The sequence below is a fragment of the Propithecus coquereli genome, unplaced genomic scaffold, assembly GCF_000956105.1.
Source record: "Propithecus coquereli isolate 6110/MARCELLA unplaced genomic scaffold, Pcoq_1.0 Scaffold116, whole genome shotgun sequence".
NCBI lineage: Eukaryota > Metazoa > Chordata > Mammalia > Primates > Indriidae > Propithecus > Propithecus coquereli.
In genome coordinates this window covers 236,751-260,223 of record NW_012135636.1, presented here as the reverse complement: position 1 = coordinate 260,223, position 23,473 = coordinate 236,751, and the positions used below count along the sequence as shown (strand labels likewise).

The 23,473-nt window shown below is 36.7% G+C and overlaps 1 protein-coding gene across 1 annotated transcript in view; it reads left to right on the top strand.

Annotated features, from left to right (window-relative positions):
* The window catches only part of BAZ1A (bromodomain adjacent to zinc finger domain, 1A), a 66,861-nt gene that overhangs the window by 10,963 nt on the left and 32,425 nt on the right, over positions 1–23,473 (top strand). The window contains exon 3 of the mRNA XM_012658312.1: positions 879–1,157. Within this exon, the coding sequence (XP_012513766.1) occupies positions 879–1,157 (279 nt within the window). The remainder of the gene's footprint in view (positions 1–878; positions 1,158–23,473) is intronic.

Below are 23,473 nucleotides of genomic sequence, written 5' to 3'. Positions count from 1 at the left end.
TTTTTAGTAGAGACGGGGTCTCGCTCTTGCTCAGGCTGGTCTTAAACTCCTGACCTTGAGCGATCCACCCGCCTCGGCCTCCCAGAGTGCTAGGATTACAGGTGTGAGCCACCGCGCCCGGCCATGACATACTTATTAATGATTATGATTTTTCATTATATGAAGTACTATAATTTACTTAGCTTCCTCTTATTGTTAGATGCTTAGATTTCTCAGTTTTTCGCTATTATTTTAAAGCTTTCTAAAAATTCATAGTTAAGTGTTTGAATTGACAGTAGTATTCTGACCTAAGGATTGTTTGACAGCAGCCTGAGCAGAGTGAGACCCCATGTCTACAAAAAAAAATAAAGAAAGAAAAAGAAAAATTAGCAGGGCGTGGTGGTGAACACCTGTAATCTTGGCTACTAAGGAGGCTGAAGCAGGAGGATCGCTTGAGCCCAGGAGTTTGAGGTTGCAGTGAGCTATGATGACACTGCTGTACCAAATGGGAGAATTGTACAATATGTTAATTGTACAATATGTACAATATGTTAATTATATCTCCAAGCAGAACGAAAAGGTTAAAAATTAAAAGGATGAAAGAAAGATTGAATTTATTTTCAGTTTGACTTCCAATATTCAAAATTGATAGACCTCAAAGTACAGTGGCTGATGTTCCTTTAAATTGCAAAATATAAAATGTCTAATTTAAATATACTTTTTCTTAGGTGTGTATTAACGTATAAGTTGGCCAGTTACCAAACCCTTGTTTGAGTTCTGTGATTCTATGTAAAACTTTACATTAAAGGCACTAAAAGAAGCTGATTGAAGTATCAGCTTTTTAATGTAAAATTTGTGAAATGATAGGTAATGGGTTTTTGTTTTTGTTTTTTAATTAGTGACTTTTTTGAACGAACCATTCTGTGCAACAGCCTTGTGTGGAGTTGTGCTGTGACGGGTAGACCTGGACTGACATATCAGGAAGCACTTGAGTCAGAAAAAAAAGCAAGACAGAATCTTCAGAGTTTTCCAGAACCACTAATTATTCCAGTTTTATACTTGACCAACCTTACCCATCGTTCACGCTTACATGAAATTTGTGATGATATCTTTGCATATGTCAAGGATCGATATTTCGTTGAAGAAACTGTGGAAGTCATTAGGAACAATGGTGCAAGGTAAAGTACTTTTAATTTTTCCTATTGATAAATTTATATTCACATTGCTTAAAATTCAAAACACACAAAGGGTGACCTAAGGAAATCTTGCGTTTTACTATGCTCCAGATATCCTGTTAATGCACAGATACTTCTAATGTTAGCTTTTTCTTATATATCTTGTATTTCTTTCCAAAGCTAATTTATATATATGCTACTAAAAACATGTACGTGTGTGTGTATATATCCACAGACATACATATACAATTCCTTCTCCTTTTAATGCAAAAGGTAATATATTGTACTCTAATATCCTAGCGATTGCTTCATTTCTGTATAAACCACCTTCCTTCTCTTTAATTTACTGTATAATAATTCCCATTATATGGAAGTTCCATCTTTAAGATAAAAAACCTGAGATGATAATATCTACTATGTCCTCACTGTTAACCTAATAGTTTAAATATGCCTATATTTCTTCATGGGTTTTAGTATTTTGTTTAACAAAACAAAGGTTGAGTTTTGTGTACTCCACTAAGTTCTCTTCTCTCTCCTTTTTTTTTTTTTTTTTTTTTTTACTTTTTTACACTGCTTGGAGATATAATTAACATATTGTACAATTCTCCCATTTGGTACAGCAGTGTCATCATAGCTCACTGCAACCTCAAACTCTGGGCTCAAGCGATCCTCCTGCTTCAGCCTCCTTAGTAGCCAAGATTACAGGTGTTCACCACCACGCCCTGCTAATTTTTCTTTTTCTTTCTTTATTTTTTTTTGTAGACATGGGGTCTCACTCTGCTCAGGCTGGTCTCAAACAATCCTTAAGCAATCCTCCCGCCTGGGCCTCCCATAGTGTTAGGATTGTAGGCGTGAGCATCGCTCCGGCCCAGTGTTAATTCTTTTCCCTTTTACCTAGGTCTTCAGGAATAGAGTAGATTTTTCATACATGAAAATGGAAAATGACATAATCTATGGCATGAAATTAAAAATTATCAGTGTTTTCTTGAAGTCTTAAGCATTTGTGATTGGCTAGTCACTGATATTTATCATAGTGAAACTTTATTTGCGTTAAAACTTTTTATAGCCTCTTGACTTTTGGGACTAGTGACTATGTTTTTTTGATGTGCTCTTCCCCCTCACTGTTGACCTGAATGCAAATTTTTTTCTGAATTTTAAATTTTAGCAGTCAAAAGTCAATTATGTCCTTTATTATTTGGGAGAATCATTATGAGTTTATATGTAACTTTAGAATAATGTCTTAATAAATTAACATAATCCATTTTAGTTGTTAATTGTTACTCTACTTAAATCTTAAAAGCCAAGCAGTGTTTATAATAAGATCTAAACTTGTTAGTATTTGATTTTGGCAAGTGATTGAAGTTCTTTTAAAAATTGTGGAAGCAACAAATGATAAAAATTGAAGGATTTTTTTTGTATGTCCAATCACATTTAGAAAAAATTATATCTTTATTTTAGAAACATTAAAAATACGAACAAAAAGGGGGAGATTAATATGCCATCAGTAATCCCACCAAGAAAATACCTTTTAAAAAAGGATCATGTTATAAATACTGTTTTGGAATATGTTTAGTGGTTTGTACTTTGGTGGTATACTTAGAAAATAGGTTTTCATCTATATCCCCAAAAGGAATAATATGGCCATGGTTGGGGATCATGACAATTTTTTTCTCCTTATAGCCGTTGTTTTTGTTTGGGTTGTGCCAAAAATGTTTTACAATTTACAAATCATTGTGATACATAAGCCTTTTTAAATTAAATTAAATTTTTTTAAGAAGCCTCTTCCCAGAAGATAACGTAAACCTTTAATATCGAGAATATAGTTTAAATCTAGAAATGTAGTGGTGCAGTGTTTTCTGTGCAGCCTTTTTTTGTTGTACCTTGAAAATGGACTTCAGTTGTAGCTGTTAGTAACAGGAATAAACTGGAGTACATTGTAGAAAGGGGAAATCTGGAAATAACAATTTTATCGAAATTAATTAGGAAACATATCTCTTCCTGTTGAAGAAGGCTTTAAATGGTGAAATATAAGAAATGGGTGTTTTTCTGAACTTTTAAGGCTTAATTTCTTCTTTTTTTTTCCCCAGAACATGGCTCATGAGTATATTAATTTCTTAATATGTATTGGCCATTCTTAATCTGTGATCATGCCTAAAGTTTTCCCCCCTTAAATACATTCTGGCTGTGTTCTATTAAAATAATATATGAAACTTTTATTTTAATACACTTAGAGTTAAGCATAGAATGGGGTTAATCCAAAAAGTGCTTGTAAGAACATGATAAGATGAATTCCTTAATAGTTTTCATCTAAAAACTAAGGATGGTTCCAGTTACTAGAACTACCCTTTTAAATCCTCTTTTCCCAAGATCACTGAGATTACAGGGTACCACAGGGTTGGAGTGTTTTGGGAGGGTACAGGTTGTGGAGCTTGAGACTAGAGACTGAAAACAGCATGGGTTAAGATTTATATATATATTTTACTAACCCATCCTTAAGGATGGCATCTTTTACAGTTATTTTGTCTTTTCTAACTTGCTGTGAGCACTACTGAAAAGGGAGTAGTAGATAAGGTAAAAATAATAAAAACAAAATACTAAGAGGTAGCCTGTGAAAAAGGAGGTTAATTTGGGATGATGAAGTATAGGAAAGTAATGATTTAAAAAGGGTCAGATAGTAGTTAAATAGGAAAGGTGACTCGAGGCCAGTGATAATTCATTAAGTTTTTAAGCTAAGTAATTAAAACTTTTTTCAACTCAAAGCAGAAAGTCACCAGGAAAAATATTTAGAAATAATTGAAAATCTCCTTCCTTTAGGACTAAGTAATGCTGTTATTTGTTTTTCTGTGGATCTTATAAATCAACCACACTGCCCCTATGAGGTGTGAAATAATAACATGATCTACTTTATTTATTTATTTTTTCAAACCAGTCAAATTTAGCAGTGGGGGGTTGAATACCAACTTTAGTGACACTAATGTTAATAAGTTCTGATAACCCACTACCATCGGACCAGCCAAACATGATCTACTTTAAAGGGACGTACCTCTATATGCCAGTCTTGCTTCTCTATAGTAGTCATATATTTGTGTTCTTTTGCCAGACACTGATTTAGGCGCTATGCATATAACGGTGAACAGTTCCCCCACTCACCAAGCCAAACACACCGGCTGCTTCTCAAATGTGCCAGACATGATTCCTGTCTCAGGGCCTTTGCACTTACTCTTCTGCCTGGAATTCTTTTCCCCAGCTATCAACATGCTGAGTTCTCTTACTTCTTCATGTCTTCCCTCTGTATCAACTCTCTCATTGAAGCCTTCTGTCCATCATATCTAAAATTGAACATTTCCTTGCCCTAACATTTTTAAAAATTTTATTTAAAAAATTTTATTAAAGTTTTTTTTTTAGCTTGTGGCAAAATACACCTAACATAAAATTGGCCTTCTGGACCATTTTTAAGAATACAGTTCAGTTCTAGCCCCAACACTTTATATCTCCCGTTCAGTTTTTTTGCCCCTCAGTACTATCTAACATGTATTTTCCTTCCTATTTTGTTTATTGCTGGTCTCCTCCACTGTAATGTAAGCTCAATGAGCTTAGGAATTTTTGTTCATTACTATATCCCCAGCACTTAAAATGGCACACAGTAGGCCGGGCGCGGTGGCTCACGCCTGTAATCCTAGCTCTCTGGGAGGCCAAGGTGGGCGGATTGTTTGAGCTCAGGAGTTCGAGACCAGCCTGAGCAAGAGCGAGACCCCGTCTCTACTAAAAATAGAAAGAAATTAATTGGACAACTAAAAATATATAGAAAAAATTAGCCGGGCATGGTGGTGCATGCCTGTAGTCCCAGCTACTCGGGAGGCTGAGGCAGGAGGATCGCCTGAGCCCAGGAGTTTGAGGTTGCTGTGAGCTAGGCTGACGCCACGGCACTCTAGCCTGGGCAACACAGTGAGACTCTGTCTCAAAAAAAAGGGCACATAGTAGGTGACCATAGTAGTTGTTTATTGAATGAATAGTGGGTAATGGTGATGAGGGAGACAAACAAGTGGTAAAGAGAACAGCTGACTACTTGGCTGAGGCAGGAGAAAGAAAACCTACACAGTTGATCCTTTACCTTCCCCATCCTGATTACCACCCAGCTTGGCTGCCAAATGCTCAGACATTTGTTCTCTGCTACTTCCTCAGAGGCTACAGGAGAAGTAAGAGGATGGATGGCCTTGTGAAAATAACACTAAGCTGGAGGTTAGGTCTATTAATTCTTAAATACCTACTAGATGCTTTGTGTATACATCATATCAGTAGGTAGGAGGCTTGAACTCACTGTCTCCATTACCAGATGAGGAAACAGAGATCCAAAGAAGTTAAATGATTTTTTTTTGGTAATTTTCAACAAATATTTTTTGATCTCCTGCTAAATACTTGGACTATTCTAGACACTGGAGATACAGCAGTGAACAAAACAAAGTCCTGGAGCTTCCATTTCTGTCTTACAAGTAGTAAATTATAGGATTTAAAATCAGGTAGGGCTGATTTACAAAATCATTTCTTTCACCGTCTCCTTGGTTTTAGGTTCTGCCATTTATGATTGGCTATATGGCTGTGAAAAAATAATCTAAACTCCGACCTTTAGTACTTTTCTTCTGTTAAATGAACCCCTGCCTTACAGGGTTGCCTCACAGGATAAAATGACATAATGAATCTGTTTTTTTTTTAAAGCTGTATTGTAAATATTGCCATTTCATGTAGCTGTCTTATTAATATTTGAATGGCTTGATTAGGGGCCATGAAGTTTCTTTTCTTTTTTTTTCTTGAGAGATGCCAGTAGTGATGTAGGAACGACAGTAGCTACCTATACCACTATAACTTGGAATCAGATTTCCCTATTGCAACTGAAAGGAAACCCCACAGTTAACAATTTCAATATCTTAAAAAAGTTTTTTTTTTTTTTTTTTTTTTTAAAGAGTCAGGGTCTTGCTCTGTCCCACAGGCTGGAGTTCACTGTAATTGTGAACTCCCGGGCTCAAGTGATCCTCCCACCTCAGCCTCCCAAGTAGCTAGGACTACATACTCGCACTGCCAAGCCTGGCTAATTTTTAAAAATTTTTTGTAGAGATGAGCTCTTGCTATGTTGCTGAGGCTGGTCTTGAACTCCTGGCCTCAAGCCATCCTCCTACCTTGGCCTCCCAAAATGCTGAGATTATAAGCGTGAACCACCACACCCAGACCCATAATTTCAAGGCATATAAGTTTCAGTTAACTTTTTCATTTTCTTTTTAACAAGCCTGATAATCATTGTTTAATGAAGGGTTGGGAGGATGATGAGCTAGAACTCAAATGTGTGCATGACTCACCCATCTTTTTCTCCCCTTCGCTGGAACTGGAGAATTAAATCAGGAAAAAGGAGGTTGAAATCATACAAGTAAACATTTTGGACTCATTATGTTGAATCATTCAACCCAAAGACAGAATTAGAGTTTGAGAGAGTCCGAAAATTGAGTCAATATAATAGTCATTTGGTAATTTTTTTTTTTTAATTAAAGTGAGCTTTGAGCAACCCTGTTTTCAGGCATTTTACAAGCATCTCTTTTTAAATAAGAATTGGCATGTTGCTGTATTCTTTGAAGTAGATTTTAAAACAGAGCTAATTTGTGGAGAGGTAACTGCTTTTCTGCAAAATTTCCACCTCTAACCTCTTCCACTTAACCGTTACTACCCTTCTTTGTGTCTGGAAGGAATCCTCAAATATCTGTTGAAATGCGGATATCTTCAGAGTCTGTGAAGGTCTACATTTTGCAGCCACAATAATGGCTATGGAATACGTATTGATTCCATCTGGGAGAGAGATGAATGTGTGCAAGAAGAGAAAAGATAGTTGCTACAGAGAAGTGGGAGAGCTTCTGAAATTTAGCCTACTTGGACGGTCATCCCTACGTTTTGTGGTTTTTTTTGCCATTAAAAAATTTTTTTTCTTTTCTTTTTTCTTTCTTTCTTTCTTTTTTTTTAAATAACTAGACTCAAGTCCTAAGTACTACCCGTTAAGGAACTGCTATAATACTGATGGTACGTAATCTCCCATTTAGCTAGTGTACAGACTACTTAACAGTTCCAGTTCTTTGGAACATACTTTAGACCTAAAAGGTAGGCTGAAAACCTAAGACTGGATAGGAAAGTAACTTCCCCAGTGTCCTTCCATGTGCTTTACTTCTGACGAGACTGTAAAAGCTACTGAAGAGCGCTTTGACCTGAGTCTTTTTTTTTTTTTTTAATGCATTGCCAGCTAGAAACTGTTGACCTAAGTCTTATAGTAAAATTAAAACATTAGTGTTGTCTGCTCGGGATGCTGAGGGGGGAGGCCTGCATGAGCCCAGGAGTTTGAGCCTATAGCATACTATGATCATGCCTATGAATAACCACTGTGCTCCAGCCTAGGCAACATAGCAAGACCCCATCTCTAAAAATAAATAAATACATACATACATTAGTGTTATACTGTCCCAAGTTATTTGGGATTCTTTTTGAACTCTTTTTTAGTCATAGGGATAGCTTTTGTCAGTTTGTACATACAGATATGTGAGTGACTACCGCTCAGTAAGGCTATGAGGGATACAGAAATGAGTAAAAGTCTTTTCCTGGGTAGAAACTCAGAGTTTAAAGGAGCTAAGAAAGATTTATGAATAACTAAAAGAAAATAAGTACCATAAAAGAGGCACAGTTAAGATGCTCTAGGAGCTGAAAGAGTTCGTAGCAGATTTGAAGCAACAGGTAGCAGAAAGCACCTCTAAAAGTGAGTATACTGACAGCAGCAAGAAGTGGTACCTAATATCAATAGCAAAGGAGTTGGAATAAACATCAATTACAAAAGTATACTGGCCTGGGTCAGTGTAAAACTTGTTGGCATTAGAAGACACTGCAGAACTGAAAGTACACTAACATTGAGCTTTTCTGTATGCTAGGCAGTTGGCAAGATGCTTTCATTTCAATCCTCATGGTCATGATGGGTTAAACAGAATTTTCAAACATATTTTTTTGTTTTGTTTTTTTGGAAACAAGGTCTTGCACTATGTCCTGTGCTAGAGTGCGATGGTGCAATCGGAGCTCACCACAAACTTCAATCTCCTGGGCTCAAGTGATCCTACTGCCTTCTAAGTAGCTAGGACTACAGGCGAGTGCCACCATATCCAGCTAATTTTTTTTTTTTTTGTAGAGACAGAGTCTCGCTATGTTGCCCAGGTTGGTTTCGAATTCCTGGCCTCAAGTGATCCTCCCACCTCTGCCTCCCAAAGTGCTGGGATTACAGGTGTGAGCCACTGCGCCCGGCCCAAATATGTTATATGCACTACTTATCAAGAGTAAAGTTTGATTTTTCAAAACCTGTTAACTAAAAGTTTAAATCCATAACTTTAGATTTTTAAAATGTTTTATTCCTATTAAAGTAAAAGATTCATATGTATTAGAAAAATGCAAAAGGTGAAGTCCTAGAATCCATTTTCCAAATGCTCTGTTCCTAGATAACCACTGCCAAAAATTTAGTTCATAGTTCTTCTTTTTTTTTTCTATACTACACTTAAAAAAATAGCAAGTAGGCCTAGTGCAGTGGCTCACACCTCTAATCCTAGCACTCTGGGAGGCCGAGGCGGGCGGATTGTTTGAGCTCAGGAGTTCGAGACCAGCCTGAGCAAGAGCGAGACCCTGTCTCTACTAAAAATAGAAAGAAATTAATCGGACAACTAAAAACATAGAAAAAATTAGCCGGGCATGGTGGCGCATGCCTGTAGTCCCAGCTACTCGGGAGGCTGAGACAGAAGGATCGCTTGAGCCCAGGAGTTTGAGGTTGCTGTGAGCTAGGACGCCACGGCACTCTAGCCCGGGCAACACAGTGAGACTCTGTCTCAAAAAAAAAAAGCAAGCAATGTTTTCACTTAATGATGGTTTGGATGTCTTCTCATATCAGAACGCATTAAATGTGTACCATTTTTAATTGGTTTTTCATGAACTGGTTAAACTATTGGTTCCTAAAAAGCTTACTTGGAATTGCCTTTTTCTGAGGACGGATAAAGTTATTCCTTCCTTTTGCTAGCCTGGTGTGAGTTCTCTCTTTGCATATAATAAACTGCATTTTCTTTCAAATATGATGTCTAACCTTGATTGACAGACCTTTTTCCCAATGTAGGTTAAATCATTAAAATGGCAGAATGGGATTTGCACCAGAAAGTTTCATTTATAGCTAGGTTTTCCTAAATATTATACTTACACTGTTTGGATTTAAAATTTATGAAATGTTACCTAGTCAAGAAACATAAGAGACTACAGTGCAATATTGTTTTAAGAACTGCATTGTAAAATAAAGATTATAGAATTCATTTTAATGTTATAAACTAATGTCAATTAAGGCATCAAATGGTAACCAACCAACTAGAGCTCTTAACTATTCAGCTATTAAAGTATATTTCCTGTGGACTTTCTATGTTGCATTGGTAGACTACTTTAAGCAATTTAGACTAATGAAGGAAAAGAGAAAATTAGCACAAAAACCTATAATACAGAGAGTAGGCACTTAGTGTATATTAGAATTGGAAATGAAAAAATGGACTTTATCTTTGGACTCTTTTTTATATTGCTAGCCTAAATGCAGTGCTATTGATGAATCATAATTAGTTAAAATACAGTAATATTGGGGACAAAAGGGAAATAAATCGAGAAAGTGAACATAAAAGATACAGTGAGAAACAAATACAGATATTTTGATTTAAACACGTACATACTTGGATACCAATGACTGGTTCCAGGTAGGATTAATCAAGTAGAAGTTTTTGGAAAAGAGTTGAGTAGCAATTTGGAGGAAAAAAACATAAGTTAGTTAGAAAGGATTATAGGAAGGAGACTTCTTATTAGGCTCAAAGATAGTATAGAATTTTTAGCAACACATTAAGTTTATTATCATTCTTTTTCAGAAAGAAGGCTTTCATTTGGTCAGCTTTTACACTATTGACTTTTAAGATCAAAATTTCTAGTTCCAGGCCAAGGAAAATCCTAACTAAGCAACATCCCAAAATTGTTGTTTTCAGTCTTTAGTTCCTGATGACCCTAATGTGTTGATGGTACAATTTTTAATTTTTTTTTTTAAAAAAAGGAGGCTATTTGGAATTGCTCTTCTTTCTTTGGAATTCTAAGTTAGAGTGGAACCATTTTCTTTAGATATATATTGTTGGGTTTGCTGTGTGTACCAGAGATTCAGATTGATAACCTATTAATAATTTGCTCCAGGATGTCATTGCAAGTTGAACACTTAAGATTTAGAACCCTTATTTACTTGCATAATAATATAAATTGGGAGATCATTCCTGGGAAACCCTTTTTATACCCTAAAAATCCCTAAATAATCACAAAAATAAATGAAAATTAAAAATGATTCTATTTCTAAATAAGTTTAATTCAAATAACTTGTAAAAGCTATGTAGTAAATTTTTCTGCTTAGACTCAACTGCTTCACAAAATAGTTCATTAAAGTTTAGACTGATCATACAAACTTACTTTCTTCAATGTTCTAAGGGCTTTCAAATTGTAGTAGCCATTAGGGGCATCTGTCTAATAATGTCTCTTGAGAAAGTTTTTGGTAAATGCTGGGAGTGGGAGTAGTTAGTTTCTTTCACAATCTCTTTATTGATCCTTTGCCCTAATGCCAAATGCAGTCAGCTGAGTCTCCAGGAGGACTTAGATCGTTACTGTTGGGGTCTTATTTATAGTAAGAAAGATAATAAAAATGGGGAGTGGCAAGTAAATTGAGGTCCACCCCTTTTCTAATATGAAAGGACATTCAATGTTTGTTTCCCTTTGTGTCTCTGATTGATTAGTGGAAGGGTAAAGAAATAGAATAGTAGTAATTCAGAAGTTCTTAGTTCTTTTTTTTTTTTTTTTGAGACAGAGTCTCACTGTGTTGCCCGGGCTAGAGTGCCGTGGCATCATCCTAGCTCACAGCAACCTCAAACTCCTGGGCTCAAGCGATCCTCCTGCCTCAGCCTCCCGAGTAGCTGGGACTACAGGCATGCGCCACCATACCTGGCTAATTTTTTCTATATATTTTTAGTTATCCAATTAATTTCTTTCTAATTTTAGTAGAGACGGGGTCTCGCTCTTGCTCAGGCTGGTCTCGAACTCCTGAGCTCAAACAATCCGCCCGCCTCGGCCTCCCAGAGAGCTAGGATTACAGGCGTGAGCCACCGCGCCCGGCCCAGTTCTTAGTTCTTGATGGCAGGAGAATATTATAGACTGATCTCACAGAAGAAAGAAGACTGTATAGCTGCTTCTGACCTGAAATCCCTGTTGCAAATAAAAGAATTTCATATCTACATGGTTTATTACACCATTTCAGGTCTGAGGACTTAGAGAATCTTCTGAATAAAATCATCTCTCCTCCATCTTTTTCTGCCTCCATGATAGTCTGTTCCAGTTGGCCAATATAAGATGACAGTTTTTAATGAACCACTATGCTCATAGATACTTGGAATTATTCTGAGAACAAGGTAAAGTCATTTGTTTCCCATGCTGCCTTGGAGGCCTGTAGTATTGCATGTGAGGGAAATTAATTTGACCTGTAGTTCTGAATTACTGTTTTAAAAGTGGAGTTATCTTTCTTTCTTAGACAAATTCAGAGGCCATCCAAAGGTGAAAGTTAAAGGAGAACTAAGAAATAACATCAGCTAAAGTAATTTTCAATAAAAGGAAAAGAGAATGGTAAAAGTATGAAAAAACGCAAAACTACACATCACTAAGGGCTAGGCAAAATCCCTTGTTTAAATTAAAAATATCTGTTGTGAATAATCTAAGCAGGGGTTGGAGCATTTTTTTAAAAAAAGTAAAGGTCCATGTAGTAAATATTACAGGCTTTGTGGTCTGTGCGGGCTTTATCACAACTATCCAACTCTGCTATTATGGTGCAAAAACAGCCATAGACAGTATATAAACGAATGAGCATGGTGTATTCCAATAACACCTTATTAATGAACACTAAAATTTGAATTGTGTAGTATTTTTACACATCACAAAATATTCCTCTGATTTTTATTTTGAACCATTTAAAAATGTTTATACCATATGAATTTTAGGAATTTTTTTTGCTATTTTTTGAAAAATGATATTGGAATTTCGATAGGGATTGAATTGTATCTGTAGGTTGCTTTGCATAATATGAGCATTTTGACAATATGCTTTTGATCCATGAACATAGGATATCTTTCCATTTATTTGTGTCTTCAATTTCTTTCATCAGTGTTTTATAGTTTTCAGCATACAGGTCTTTCACCTCCTTGGTTAAATTTATTCCTAAATATTCTTTTTTTTTTTTTTTTGTAGCTATTGCAAATGAGATTGTTCTCTTGATTTCTTTTTTGAATAATAAATAATAAATGTTTGAACCATTCTTAGCTTGCAGGCTATCCAAAAACAGGTGATGAATTGGATTTGGCCCATGGGCCATAGTGTACTGTCTTCTGGTACAGAGTAAAGGGTTAAATAAGGGTTGTAGAATAAAACCACCAGAGATCCCCTTTTTACCTATAACCTCAAAATATGTTATATATATAAAGGTGGCTTGGTATGGTGGAAGGAGCCTTTGGAGCCAAACTGCTTACTGTTAGTTTACTGTTTACTAATAGTTTTGGGAATCTTTCCTAATCTATAAAACTGGGACGATATCTATATTCACATGGTGGTTCTAGTAGTTAGCTTTTGCTGTATATAAAAAACCACCCCCAAAAGTTAGTGGCCTAAATCAGTAAACATCATTCTTATGATTCTGTGATTGGCTAGAATGTTCTTATGGTCTGGGCTGACCGGGCTGGGACTCGATTGTCTAGGTCCTAGGCCTTACTCACATGTCTGGAGTCTCAGACTGGGATGGCTAGAGTCTACTTCCATATGACCTATCATTCTTCATGAGGTTAGCCCAAACTTGTTCCCAGCAGCAGAAGAGGGCAAGCCCCAATGTACAAGCACAGTAATAAGCCTCAGCATGCTCTGTTAGTGTTCCATTGGCCAAATCAAGTCACATGAGTAAATCCAGAGTTAATATGGGAAGGGATCACAGAGGTGTGATTCAATTCAATAATAGTAACCGTCTGCCACCATGGTTAATATTTGTTAAGAGCCCAACATAATGCCTGGCACATAAAGCACTCAATAAATGTTAGATCCTTCCTGTACTTGTCAGAGACAAGTGAGGAGTCTGTCAGCTGCGATGACTCATCTTTTTTCTAGGTGGTCTCTAGTTTTCTTACATGATTGTTACTTGTTCTTGAGAGTTTGCTATATGTCATTTTAGGGAGATGATGACAATACCAGTAAACTTTTAAGAGTTAACTAGGTATAGGCACTGTTCTAAGCTTTTTAAATGTGCTTTTTTTTTTTCATAAAGCCAGAGAGTGGGTACCCCTCAAATATGAATGGGCCTGAGTTCCTCGAGAGCATACATGCACTATTTCATTTAATTCCCACAATAGCCATGTGATAGGTGCTCATTTGCTCATTTTACAGTTGAAGAGTTCATACACAGAGGTTAATTAATTAAAACGTGCCCAAGGTGACTGATGGTGAAATTTTCAAGCACAGGTTGTGTCAGAACCACTATACTTCTGTTTGTGAGGAATAAATGAATGTGAAAATAATACTAAAGGATAGCAGCTAAGCAGGATTAGATGATAATAAATGCATTTATCAAACACCCACTATTTTTCACTTTACTTGAGCATTTTATAATTTTTGTCCAAGTGTGGTCAGATTAAGCTATATGATCATTCACTCGTAAGAATGATTCAGGTCATATTGTTTAGTGTTTGAAAGTTAGCATCTTCTGATCATTTCCTCAAAGGTAAAAAAGCCTCAATAAACAGATTATCCTGCTGTTTAAATTCTTAACCATTGAACTTACCAGAGGGTATCTTAATTACTTGTGTACTTTGAGATACTTGAGCTTTCTTCTTTTCAAATATTTTGCTAGGAGATGAAAGCATGCTATCTAGTGGCAACAAAAGATGATTGCAGGCGTGGGGGGAATAGGATATCATTTATTTGTTGTTTTTCTATATTTTGATTCAGTTCCCAGGGATGAAAAATGTAATTGTTTATAGCTTTTGTTCTTTGAAGGTGGTAGGGAATATTCTGAGTTAGTACTTTAAAGTACACATAAAGGCACATTTTATATAATTCCTTCAGTAAGTATTGTGTGCTGGGTACTGTTCTAAGTGTTAGGAAGAGAGTAGTGAATAAGACAAAGACCTTGGAATTGCATTTTAGTGTAGGGGAGATAAACACACAAATATTTTAAAAGATAACTTTAGATATTTATCAGTGCTACAAAGAAAATAAAATGATGGGATAGAGTCTTGAATAATATTTTTTGTTTTAGCCAATTAAATTGATTATCTTCTCTGAAAACCATTGTGTTAGATGCAACAGGATAATCAAATATGAGTAAAGCATAGTACTAAATTGTTCCCAAAGCATCATACTGTTGTATATATTTGTAGTAGGAATAGAGTTTAGTACTGTGCTTTACTCATATTTGATTATCCTTGTTGCAAGGGGAGGGAAGGGGAGGAGTTTTATTTGGCTAGTGATTATATCATTAACATTCAAATGGAATGAATAAAGAGCACTGTAATGCCAAATAATTTAGCGCTGCATTCACACTTTGCTATGATTGACTATTAGAGTGGGCTGATACTTATATTTTAGTTTTCTCTCCAAAGACATACCTGCATCTTTCTTCATCTCTTTCCAGTTAGTGAGTCAGTCAGCATATTCATTTAGTTATTATAAATGTACTGTAAGAATAGTAAAAAATATTCAGGTTATTTTGTTTGAGCTACCCAAAAGCCATCTGCAAGTAGTTTTTCCAGGTAGAAAAATTTGAGATGGGAGTAATAAGTATAATTCTGTCATCTTAATTTGTTAGTTGTGTATATAGTAATTTCTTTGTAAATTCTTTCAGCTTTTTTTTTTGCCCAAGTTGTCTGCGTCAGCTATTTTTGTAGACTATATTTAAAAACAAAAACAAAAACAGGCTCTTTCTCTTTTGCCCAAGCTAGAGTGCAGTGGGGTGTCATCATAGCTCACAGCAACCTCAAACTCCTGGGCGCAAGTGATACTCCTGCCTCAGCCTCCTAAGTAGCTGGGACTACAGGTGTGGGCCACCATGCCTGACTAATTTCTCTCTTTTGTAGAGATGGGGTCTTGCTGTGTTGCTCAGGCTGGTCTGACACTCTTGGTCTCAAGCAGTTCTCTCACCTCAGCCTCCCAAAGTGCTAGGATTATAGGCATACACCTCTGCACCCAGCCGAATTGTTATTTTGAGATATAAATTAAACTATGACTATTAAGACCACTTTGTGGGGGACGTTTATACCATTCCAAAATATTCTCATAAAAGGTTATTTCCATGTCCAGCTTGTCACTGTTACACATTTGTGGCTAACTAATGCTATGCCCTTATTCTGTGCTTGCCACTGTTCCACAATCTTGCTTTCACTCTGAAATGTGTTTAAGTTAGCACTTCAAGAAGCCTCTCACTGCCTGGGCTTAAAGCTCTGAAATATCCTTGGGTCAACATAATGCTTCTGTTCCCCCTCACTCTAGTAATAGAGTGGAAACTTAGAAAGTATATGGGCTTCAGAGTCAGATAGTTAAAGTTTTGGCTGTACCATTACTGGTTGTGTGACTGAGAGCTAATAATTTAAATCTGACCCTAAATTTCATCTTCTAGAAAATGTGTAACTTGCAGAGTCGATTGATATTTATATTTATGTATTTTATATATATACATGTTATGTACTTAATATGGCACATATGAACTCTAATAATAAGAACCATCTTTTGATCATCAATCTCCATTCACTATGTCCTCAAATAATGGAGCATAACTTTAATTTAGAATGTTTCTGTACTCTCAAAGACTCTCTAGCTGGATCTTAATTCATGATTCTCTAACCCTTTTTTTTTTTTTTACACCCCAATAATCTGTGGACTCACTAGAACTAAGAAATGGTAGTAAGTGGATTTGAAAGACACACCAAGTCTCTTTGGAAATCTATTAGAAGATGTTGACTTGGCATCTTGAGTAACTGAAGTTAAACTAAATGCCTATTAGAGGGCTAGCCTTGATTAGATCAGCATGGAATGCTTGTTACTTGTGGTTTGGATATGGTCGAAGTTAATAGTAGCATTGATATTAACTACTGTAATGTTTAATATTTACTACATTCTAAGCAATGTCCCTATGCTGCACTGGTTTCTTTCTCTTTAATTCCTCTGTCAGAGAATTGTATTTCTCTCTGTTGGCTTTAAATAAATTAGTTCTTAAATTATTGTAACTCTGTGGGCCCTACCGTGGTCAGACTATTCCCTGTGATGGATTGTTAGAACACTTTAGATCCCACATGAATTGTAGCTGGGCTCAGGGTGGATTCATTTACTTTGTTTTTGTCTCATGACCATCACCAGCACTATTGCTACGTAGGGGCACTTACCTGAGCTCTGCCAGTGAAGACCATCTTTCTTTCTAACTTGAAGAACCTTGTCATAGATTCCCTGAAAACCTTCCTTTATCACCTCCTGGAAGCCTAAGTAATATTGTGATCCCTGGATGTGGTATCTAAGCTCTCCAAAAGTGGGTCCATTTGATTTCTTTCATATTTTTATTTAGTTCGTGTCACTAAATTACAGAACCTTTTTATCAATAGGCTACATAATTACCCAACAGGTTTTGATATGACTTCCTGTAGTTGTTCCTCTTTAGAAACATTGGTTTATTTCTACCAGCCAGTGGTGAAAGTCAGCCTGCAGTTCTTTAGACATCATTTCCGTTTGCTACCAATGTAGGATTGGTAATTGAGCCTCTTTTCAAGCTTTTCTGTTAGAACAAAAAAAGTTTTTTTTTCCATTATAGTAAAATAAACCTTAAAATTTTACTATTTTAATTATTTTAAGTGCAATTCAGTGGCATTAAGTGCATTCACAGGGTACTTAATGTTATACACATTGTATACAGTGTTGTGTAACCATCACCACTATTTCCAGAACTTTTTCATCATCCCAAACAGAAACTCTGTACTAGTTAAGTAATAATCCCCATTCTGCCCTTCCTGCAGCTTCTGGTAACCTTTATTCTACTTTCTGTCTCTGTGAATTTGCCCTATTCTAGATACTTCATATAAGTGGGATCGTATACATAATTGTCCTTTTGTGGCTTATTTCATTGATAATGTTTTCAAGTTTCATCCATGCTGTAGCATGTATCAGAATTTCATTCCTTTTTACGTCTGAATGTTCCATTGTATGTCTGTACCACATTTTGTTTAACTGTCCATCTGCTCATGGACACTTTGGTTGATTCTACCTCTTGGCTGTTGTAAATAACACCACTATGAACATGGGTATACAAGTATCTGTTTGAGTTCCTGTTTTCAATTCTTTTTTCCTTTTTGCAAGCAGGCAAAGTGCCAAAGGTTATTAAAGCATAATTCATTCTGGAGAAGGAACAGGTCAGCCCCAGCAAGTAGAGGAGATCCTGGTTTCAATTCTTTTGGGTATATACTTGGAAGTGGAATTGCTTGGTTATATGGCAGTGCTGTGTTTAACTTTTTGAAGAATTGCCAGTTTTCCATGGCAACTATACGGTTTTACATTCCCACCAGTATACACTTTCTAATTTCTCTACATCCTCACCAGCATTTATTGATTTCCACGTTTTTGTTTTTGAAAAAGAGCCTCACTGTGTTGCCCGGGCTTAGAGCGCAGTGGCATCATCATAGCTCACTACAACCAACCTCAAACTCCTGGGCTAAAGTGATTTTCCTGCCTCAGCCTCCTGAGTAGCTGGGACTACAGGCACATGCCATCATGCTAGCTAATATTTTTACTTTTTGTAGAGACGGGGTCTTGCTATGTTACCCAGGCTAGTCTCAAACTCCTGGCCTCAAGTTATCCTTCTGCCTTGGCCTCCCAAAGTGCTAGGATTATAAGCGTGAGCCACTGCGCTTGGCCGGTTTCTGTGTTTTTAAAAATAATAGCCATCCTAGTGAGTGTGAAATGATATCTCATTGTGGTTTTGATTTTACATTTTTCTTATGACTGTTGATGCTGAGCATCTTTTCATGTGCTTATTGCCATTCGTATCTTCTTTGGAGAAATGTCTATTCAAGTCTTTTGCCCATTTTTGAATTGGGTTTGGTTTTTGGTTTTGTTTTGGTTTTGAGTTATAAGAGTTTACATATGTTCTGCCATATCTTTGGTTGGGTATTAGGATAATGTTAGTCTTATAGAATGAGTTTGGAAATGTTCAGTGTTTCGGAAGATTTTGAGAGAATTTCTATTAATTCTATTCTACGTGTTTGGTAGAATTCACCATCTATCTGTTCTTGGGCTTTTCTTTGTTAGGTTTTTGATTACTGATTGAATTTCCTTACGAGTTATAGGTCTGTTCAGATTTTCTATTTCTTTTTGAGTCAATTTTGGAATTCTTTGTGTTTCTAGGAATTTGTCCATTTCATCTAAGTTATTCAATTTTTCTGTATACAGTTGTTGATGGTATTCTTATAATCTTATTTCTGTAAATTTCCAGTAATGTCCCCACTTTCGCTTATTATTTTAGTAATTTGAGTCTTATCTTTTTTTCTCAATTCTTTTAAAAATCAGATTGAAAAGGACCAAGACTATGATGCTTAAATTTAATTGAATCTGTGTAAGTCTCAGAGTGAGAGTAAATGAGTGAAGTTACAAAGATGCTTTGAGGACTTTGGGTTCAACCAGATAGTCTACATTTTGTTGATTCTTAAACCTTAGGATGCGTGGAACCAGTTGCTTTTTCTTTTATTTGGGTGTGGTGCGAAGTTCTAGAAGGAAATCCATGGTCCTGATTCTCTGTGTGCCTAACAGCAGTATTAGATATTGTAGGAGATACTAAAGATATTCTAAAGGAGAATATAAACATATGCTAAAATGTACACTAATAAAAATAAGTGCTATTATAAAAATCTACCAGCTTCCCAAAATGAATTAGCTCTAAATAATACTGCTTTTCTGGAATTTTATGATTCTGTTTATTTTGGTTGTAACAAAAATTTATCTTGAAAAAATACAGACAAAAAAGGGGAATTTATCAGTTTATTGAACTGAAGGAAAGTTAAACAGCTAAGCCTGAGATGGGCAAGGTGCAGCTAAGTCTGAGGAAAAAGAAGAATAAGAGAACTGATTGCCTCTTGTACTCTTGCCGTCTTTCCCCTCTTCTCTCTTATAGGCTTTATCTTCTCTCATTGCACATTGGCCTTCTCCATGTAGCAGGAAATACAGCTGCTGACAGCACCAAAATTTTATCTTGTAGATTCTATTATGGGAGAGGGACTTTTTACCTTCTGGATTCCAAGTTTTAAAATCCTGGAAAAGATGCTCACGCTGTATTAACTAACTATGGCTATTGTTTTGTGAGAACATAGCAGCTCTAGTAGCCAACTGGAAGAGAGTAGGGTGTGGGAAGAATGAGGTTCCTAGGAGACTAGGATAGGATGCCCATACTATATCAAAACTTGTTGATGGTATGGGATGACCAAATGAATGATACAGTGAGCAAAGTGTCTAATCTTTAGTTGTTTAGTTATTTAGTTAGTTAATTATTTGAGATAGGGTCTTGCTCTCTTGCTCAGGCCAGAGTGGAGTGGCCACATTATAGCTTACTGCAGCCTCAAACTCCTGAGCTCAAGTGATCCTCCTGCCTCAGCCTCCCTAGTAGCTGGAACTACAGGCACAGGTAACTACACCCACTAGTTTTTAAATTTTTATTTGTCAAGAGAGAATGTACCTATGTTGCCCAGGCTGGTCTCAAACTCTTAGCTTCAAGCGATCCTCCCAACTCATCCTCCCAAAGTGCTGGGATTATAGGCATGAGCCACCGCGCTCGGCCCAAAGTGTCTAATCTTGAACCACTTTTTCTCAGAGAATAATGATTTAGCCCATTGGTAGATATTATGTGCTTAAAATATTCATAGTTAATAAAACCTCCCCCAGGATTATGTAAGAGTTGTAGAGGTGCTATAGATGTAATTCCATCAATGTTTTCTCTCTTTTTTTAATTTACTTCCTATTATATCTTTTTTTTAAATTTTTTTTCTTTCTTTTTTTAATTTTTTATTTTTCAGATCCAGGAGTCAGTCCAATATATCTTTTTTTTTTGAGACAGTCTCACTCTGTTCCCCGTGCTAGAGTGCTGTGGCGTCAGCCTAGCTCACAGCAACCTCAAACTCCTGGGCTCAAGCAATCCTGGTGTCTCAGCCTCCTGAGTAGCTGGGACTACAGGCATGCACCACCATGCCTGGCTAATTTTTTCTATTCTTTTTTAGTTGTCCAGCTAATTTCTTTCTATTTTTTGGTAGAGACGGGGTCTCGCTCAGGCTGGTCTCGAACTCCTGACCTTGAGCAATCCTCCCGCCTCGGCCTCGGCCTCCCAGGCTGCTAGGATTACAGGCGTGAGCCACCATGCCTGGCCAGTCCAATATATCCTGAAACTCTTTTTTTATAGCAACTTTATTAAGATATATTTCATATATCATATATCATAAAAGTCACCCAATTTAAAATGTACATATAGTTCAGTGGTTTTTAGTATATTCCTAGAGTCATACAGTGATCATCACAATCTAATTTTAGAACATTTATAATACCCCAGAAAGAAACCTTTGCCCATTAGCAGTCACTGCACATTGCCCATTGCCCCTGTGCATTGAAAATTGGCACAGTAGAAATGGGATTAAGGACTATTTTAGTTGTGGTTGAATGGGCCTAAAATTGCAGCCCATAAAATCCAGATAGAGTTTGCTGAGTAAAGGAAGCCAGAATAGGGGTAATAGAGTTAGTGAACGGGAAGCTTTCCAAAGGTCAGAAATCACAACAAAAGTTATGGTAAGAATAACAAGGTTATGGTCTGGAGAATTTCAGAATTTAAAATATTGGATGCTTTGAAACTCTGTAAGGCCTACTCTGTATAATAAGAGATTATGCCAATATAGGTAGTCCCCGGGTTAAGGTCAACCTGACTTCCAGCATTCCGTACTTATCTACGGGCTCCCAAGCCTCCCCGTAAGAAAAATTTATAATTAAATAAATTAATAATTTGGGAACTGGTTTCTTCCATCACGTAAACAAATCCTCATGGCGTAAGGGGTTTGTTGGTGCAGCATCTTTATGCTGGTGGCTAGTCTCATTGTTTATAGCATCTCTTCTGCACAGCATCACTTTTGTCTTAACTGTTTTATTCGATTTTGTGAGTCTGTGTTTACCCTTATGACCATGCCTCCAAAGCAAAAGTCCACTGCAAGTCCAGGTGAGCCTGCAGAGAAGAGAAAGGTAATTATAATGGAAAAGGAAGTAGAAATAACTGTTTGGAGAAAGGTCCAATGTCATCATTCATTGGGAAAGCATTAGGCTTCAGTTGCTCAACTATGGGAACAATTAGAAAGGTTAAAGTGAGAATAATGGAACATGTGAAAGGCAGTGCTCCAATGAAAATGTCGGTTATAATTAAGTGGTATAGTAGACTAATTATTGAAATGGAAAGGTAATTATTGATTTGGTTAGAAGATCAAAATAAGCATAACATTCCTATTAGCCTAGCGTTTATACATTAGGTGCGTGTTAATCTTTAATATTCTTTTTTGAAATTTCTCCTGTCTCCTATTTAAACTTTCATATCTGTTTGTATATTTTGCTTCTTTGAATTAAAAGAAAGAGCACAATAGCTTCTGTAACTTCTTACAGTATAGGGGTATTATTATTACAGTATTACTGTATTACCACATATGAGCCATTATAGTATTATTATTACCATATATGCGCTGTTCATCACGGATCCGAGTTACAATACAAATCTGAACTAAAGACATTCTCAAGAATGTATCTCGTCTATAACCTGGGGACTGCCTGTATTTAATTTTCTAAGCAGTTACTTTAGTTAAAAATATAACTGCTAAAAGAAACAGACATTTTCACAGTAATAGTTGGGGTCTTCAGTACCCCATTCTCAATGGATAGAACAACCAGATAGGAGATGAGTAAGGAAATACAGGACTTGAACAACACAATAAACCAACCAGATCTAACAGACATGCAGAACACTCAACCCAACAACAGAATGCACATTCTTCACAAGTGCACCTGGGATATTCTCCAGGATAGACCATATGTTAGGTCACAAATTTCTTCTCATTGAATAATTTTTTTTGCCCATGAATGGGAGAGCATCTCACTGGATTTTAAAAGATATATATCTGTATTAGTCAGGGTTTTCCAGAGAGATGCAACCAATAGGATATATATATGGGGGGATACAAGAGGAGATTTTTTTTTTTAGGGGAAATGGCTCATGTGATTGTGGAGGCTGAGTCTCACAGTAGGCCATCTGCAAGCTGGAGAACTGGGGAGGCTGGTAATGTGGCTCAGTCCAAGTTCAGAGGCCTCAGAACCAGGGAAGCTAGTGGTATAACTCTCAGTCTGAGCCTGAAGGCCTGAGAACTCGGGCTGCTGGTACAAGTCCCAGAGTTCAAAGGCTGGAGAAACTGGAGTTCTGGTGTTTTTAAGGGCAGAAGAAGAAGGGTATCCCAGCTCCAGGAAAGAGTGAATTCGGGTTTTCTCTGTCTTTTTGTTCTATCCGGCCCTGAGCTGATTATATGATGCCCACTCACATTTAGAGTAGATCTTTCCCCAATCAGTCCACTGTCTCACATACCAATCTCCTCCAGAATCACCCTCATAGACACACTCAGAAATAATGCTTTAGCCAGTTATCTAGGATCCCTTAGTCGAGTCAAGTTAACACCTAAAATTAATCATCACAGTATCATACAGAGTATCTTCTCAGAACACAAGATGAAGTTAGCAATCATTAACAGAAGGAAAACTGGAAAATTCACAAATTTGTGGAAATTGAATAACACACTCTTAAATAACCAGTGGGTCAAAGAAGAAATTGCATGGCAAATTAGAAAATACTTAGAGATGAATGAAAACAAAAACACAGCATACCAAAATTTATGGGATGCAGCTAAAGCAATGCTAAGGGAGGAATTTTTATCTATCAATGCTTACATTAAAAAACAAGAAAGGGCCGGGTTCGGTGGCTCACACCTGTAATCCTAGCACTCTGGGAGGCCGAGGCGGGCGGATTGTTTGAGCTCAGGAGTTCGAAACCAGCCTGAGCAAGAACGAGACCCCGTCTCTACTAAAAATAGAAAGAAATTAATTGGACAACTAAAAATATATAGAAAAAATTAGCCGGGCATGGTGGC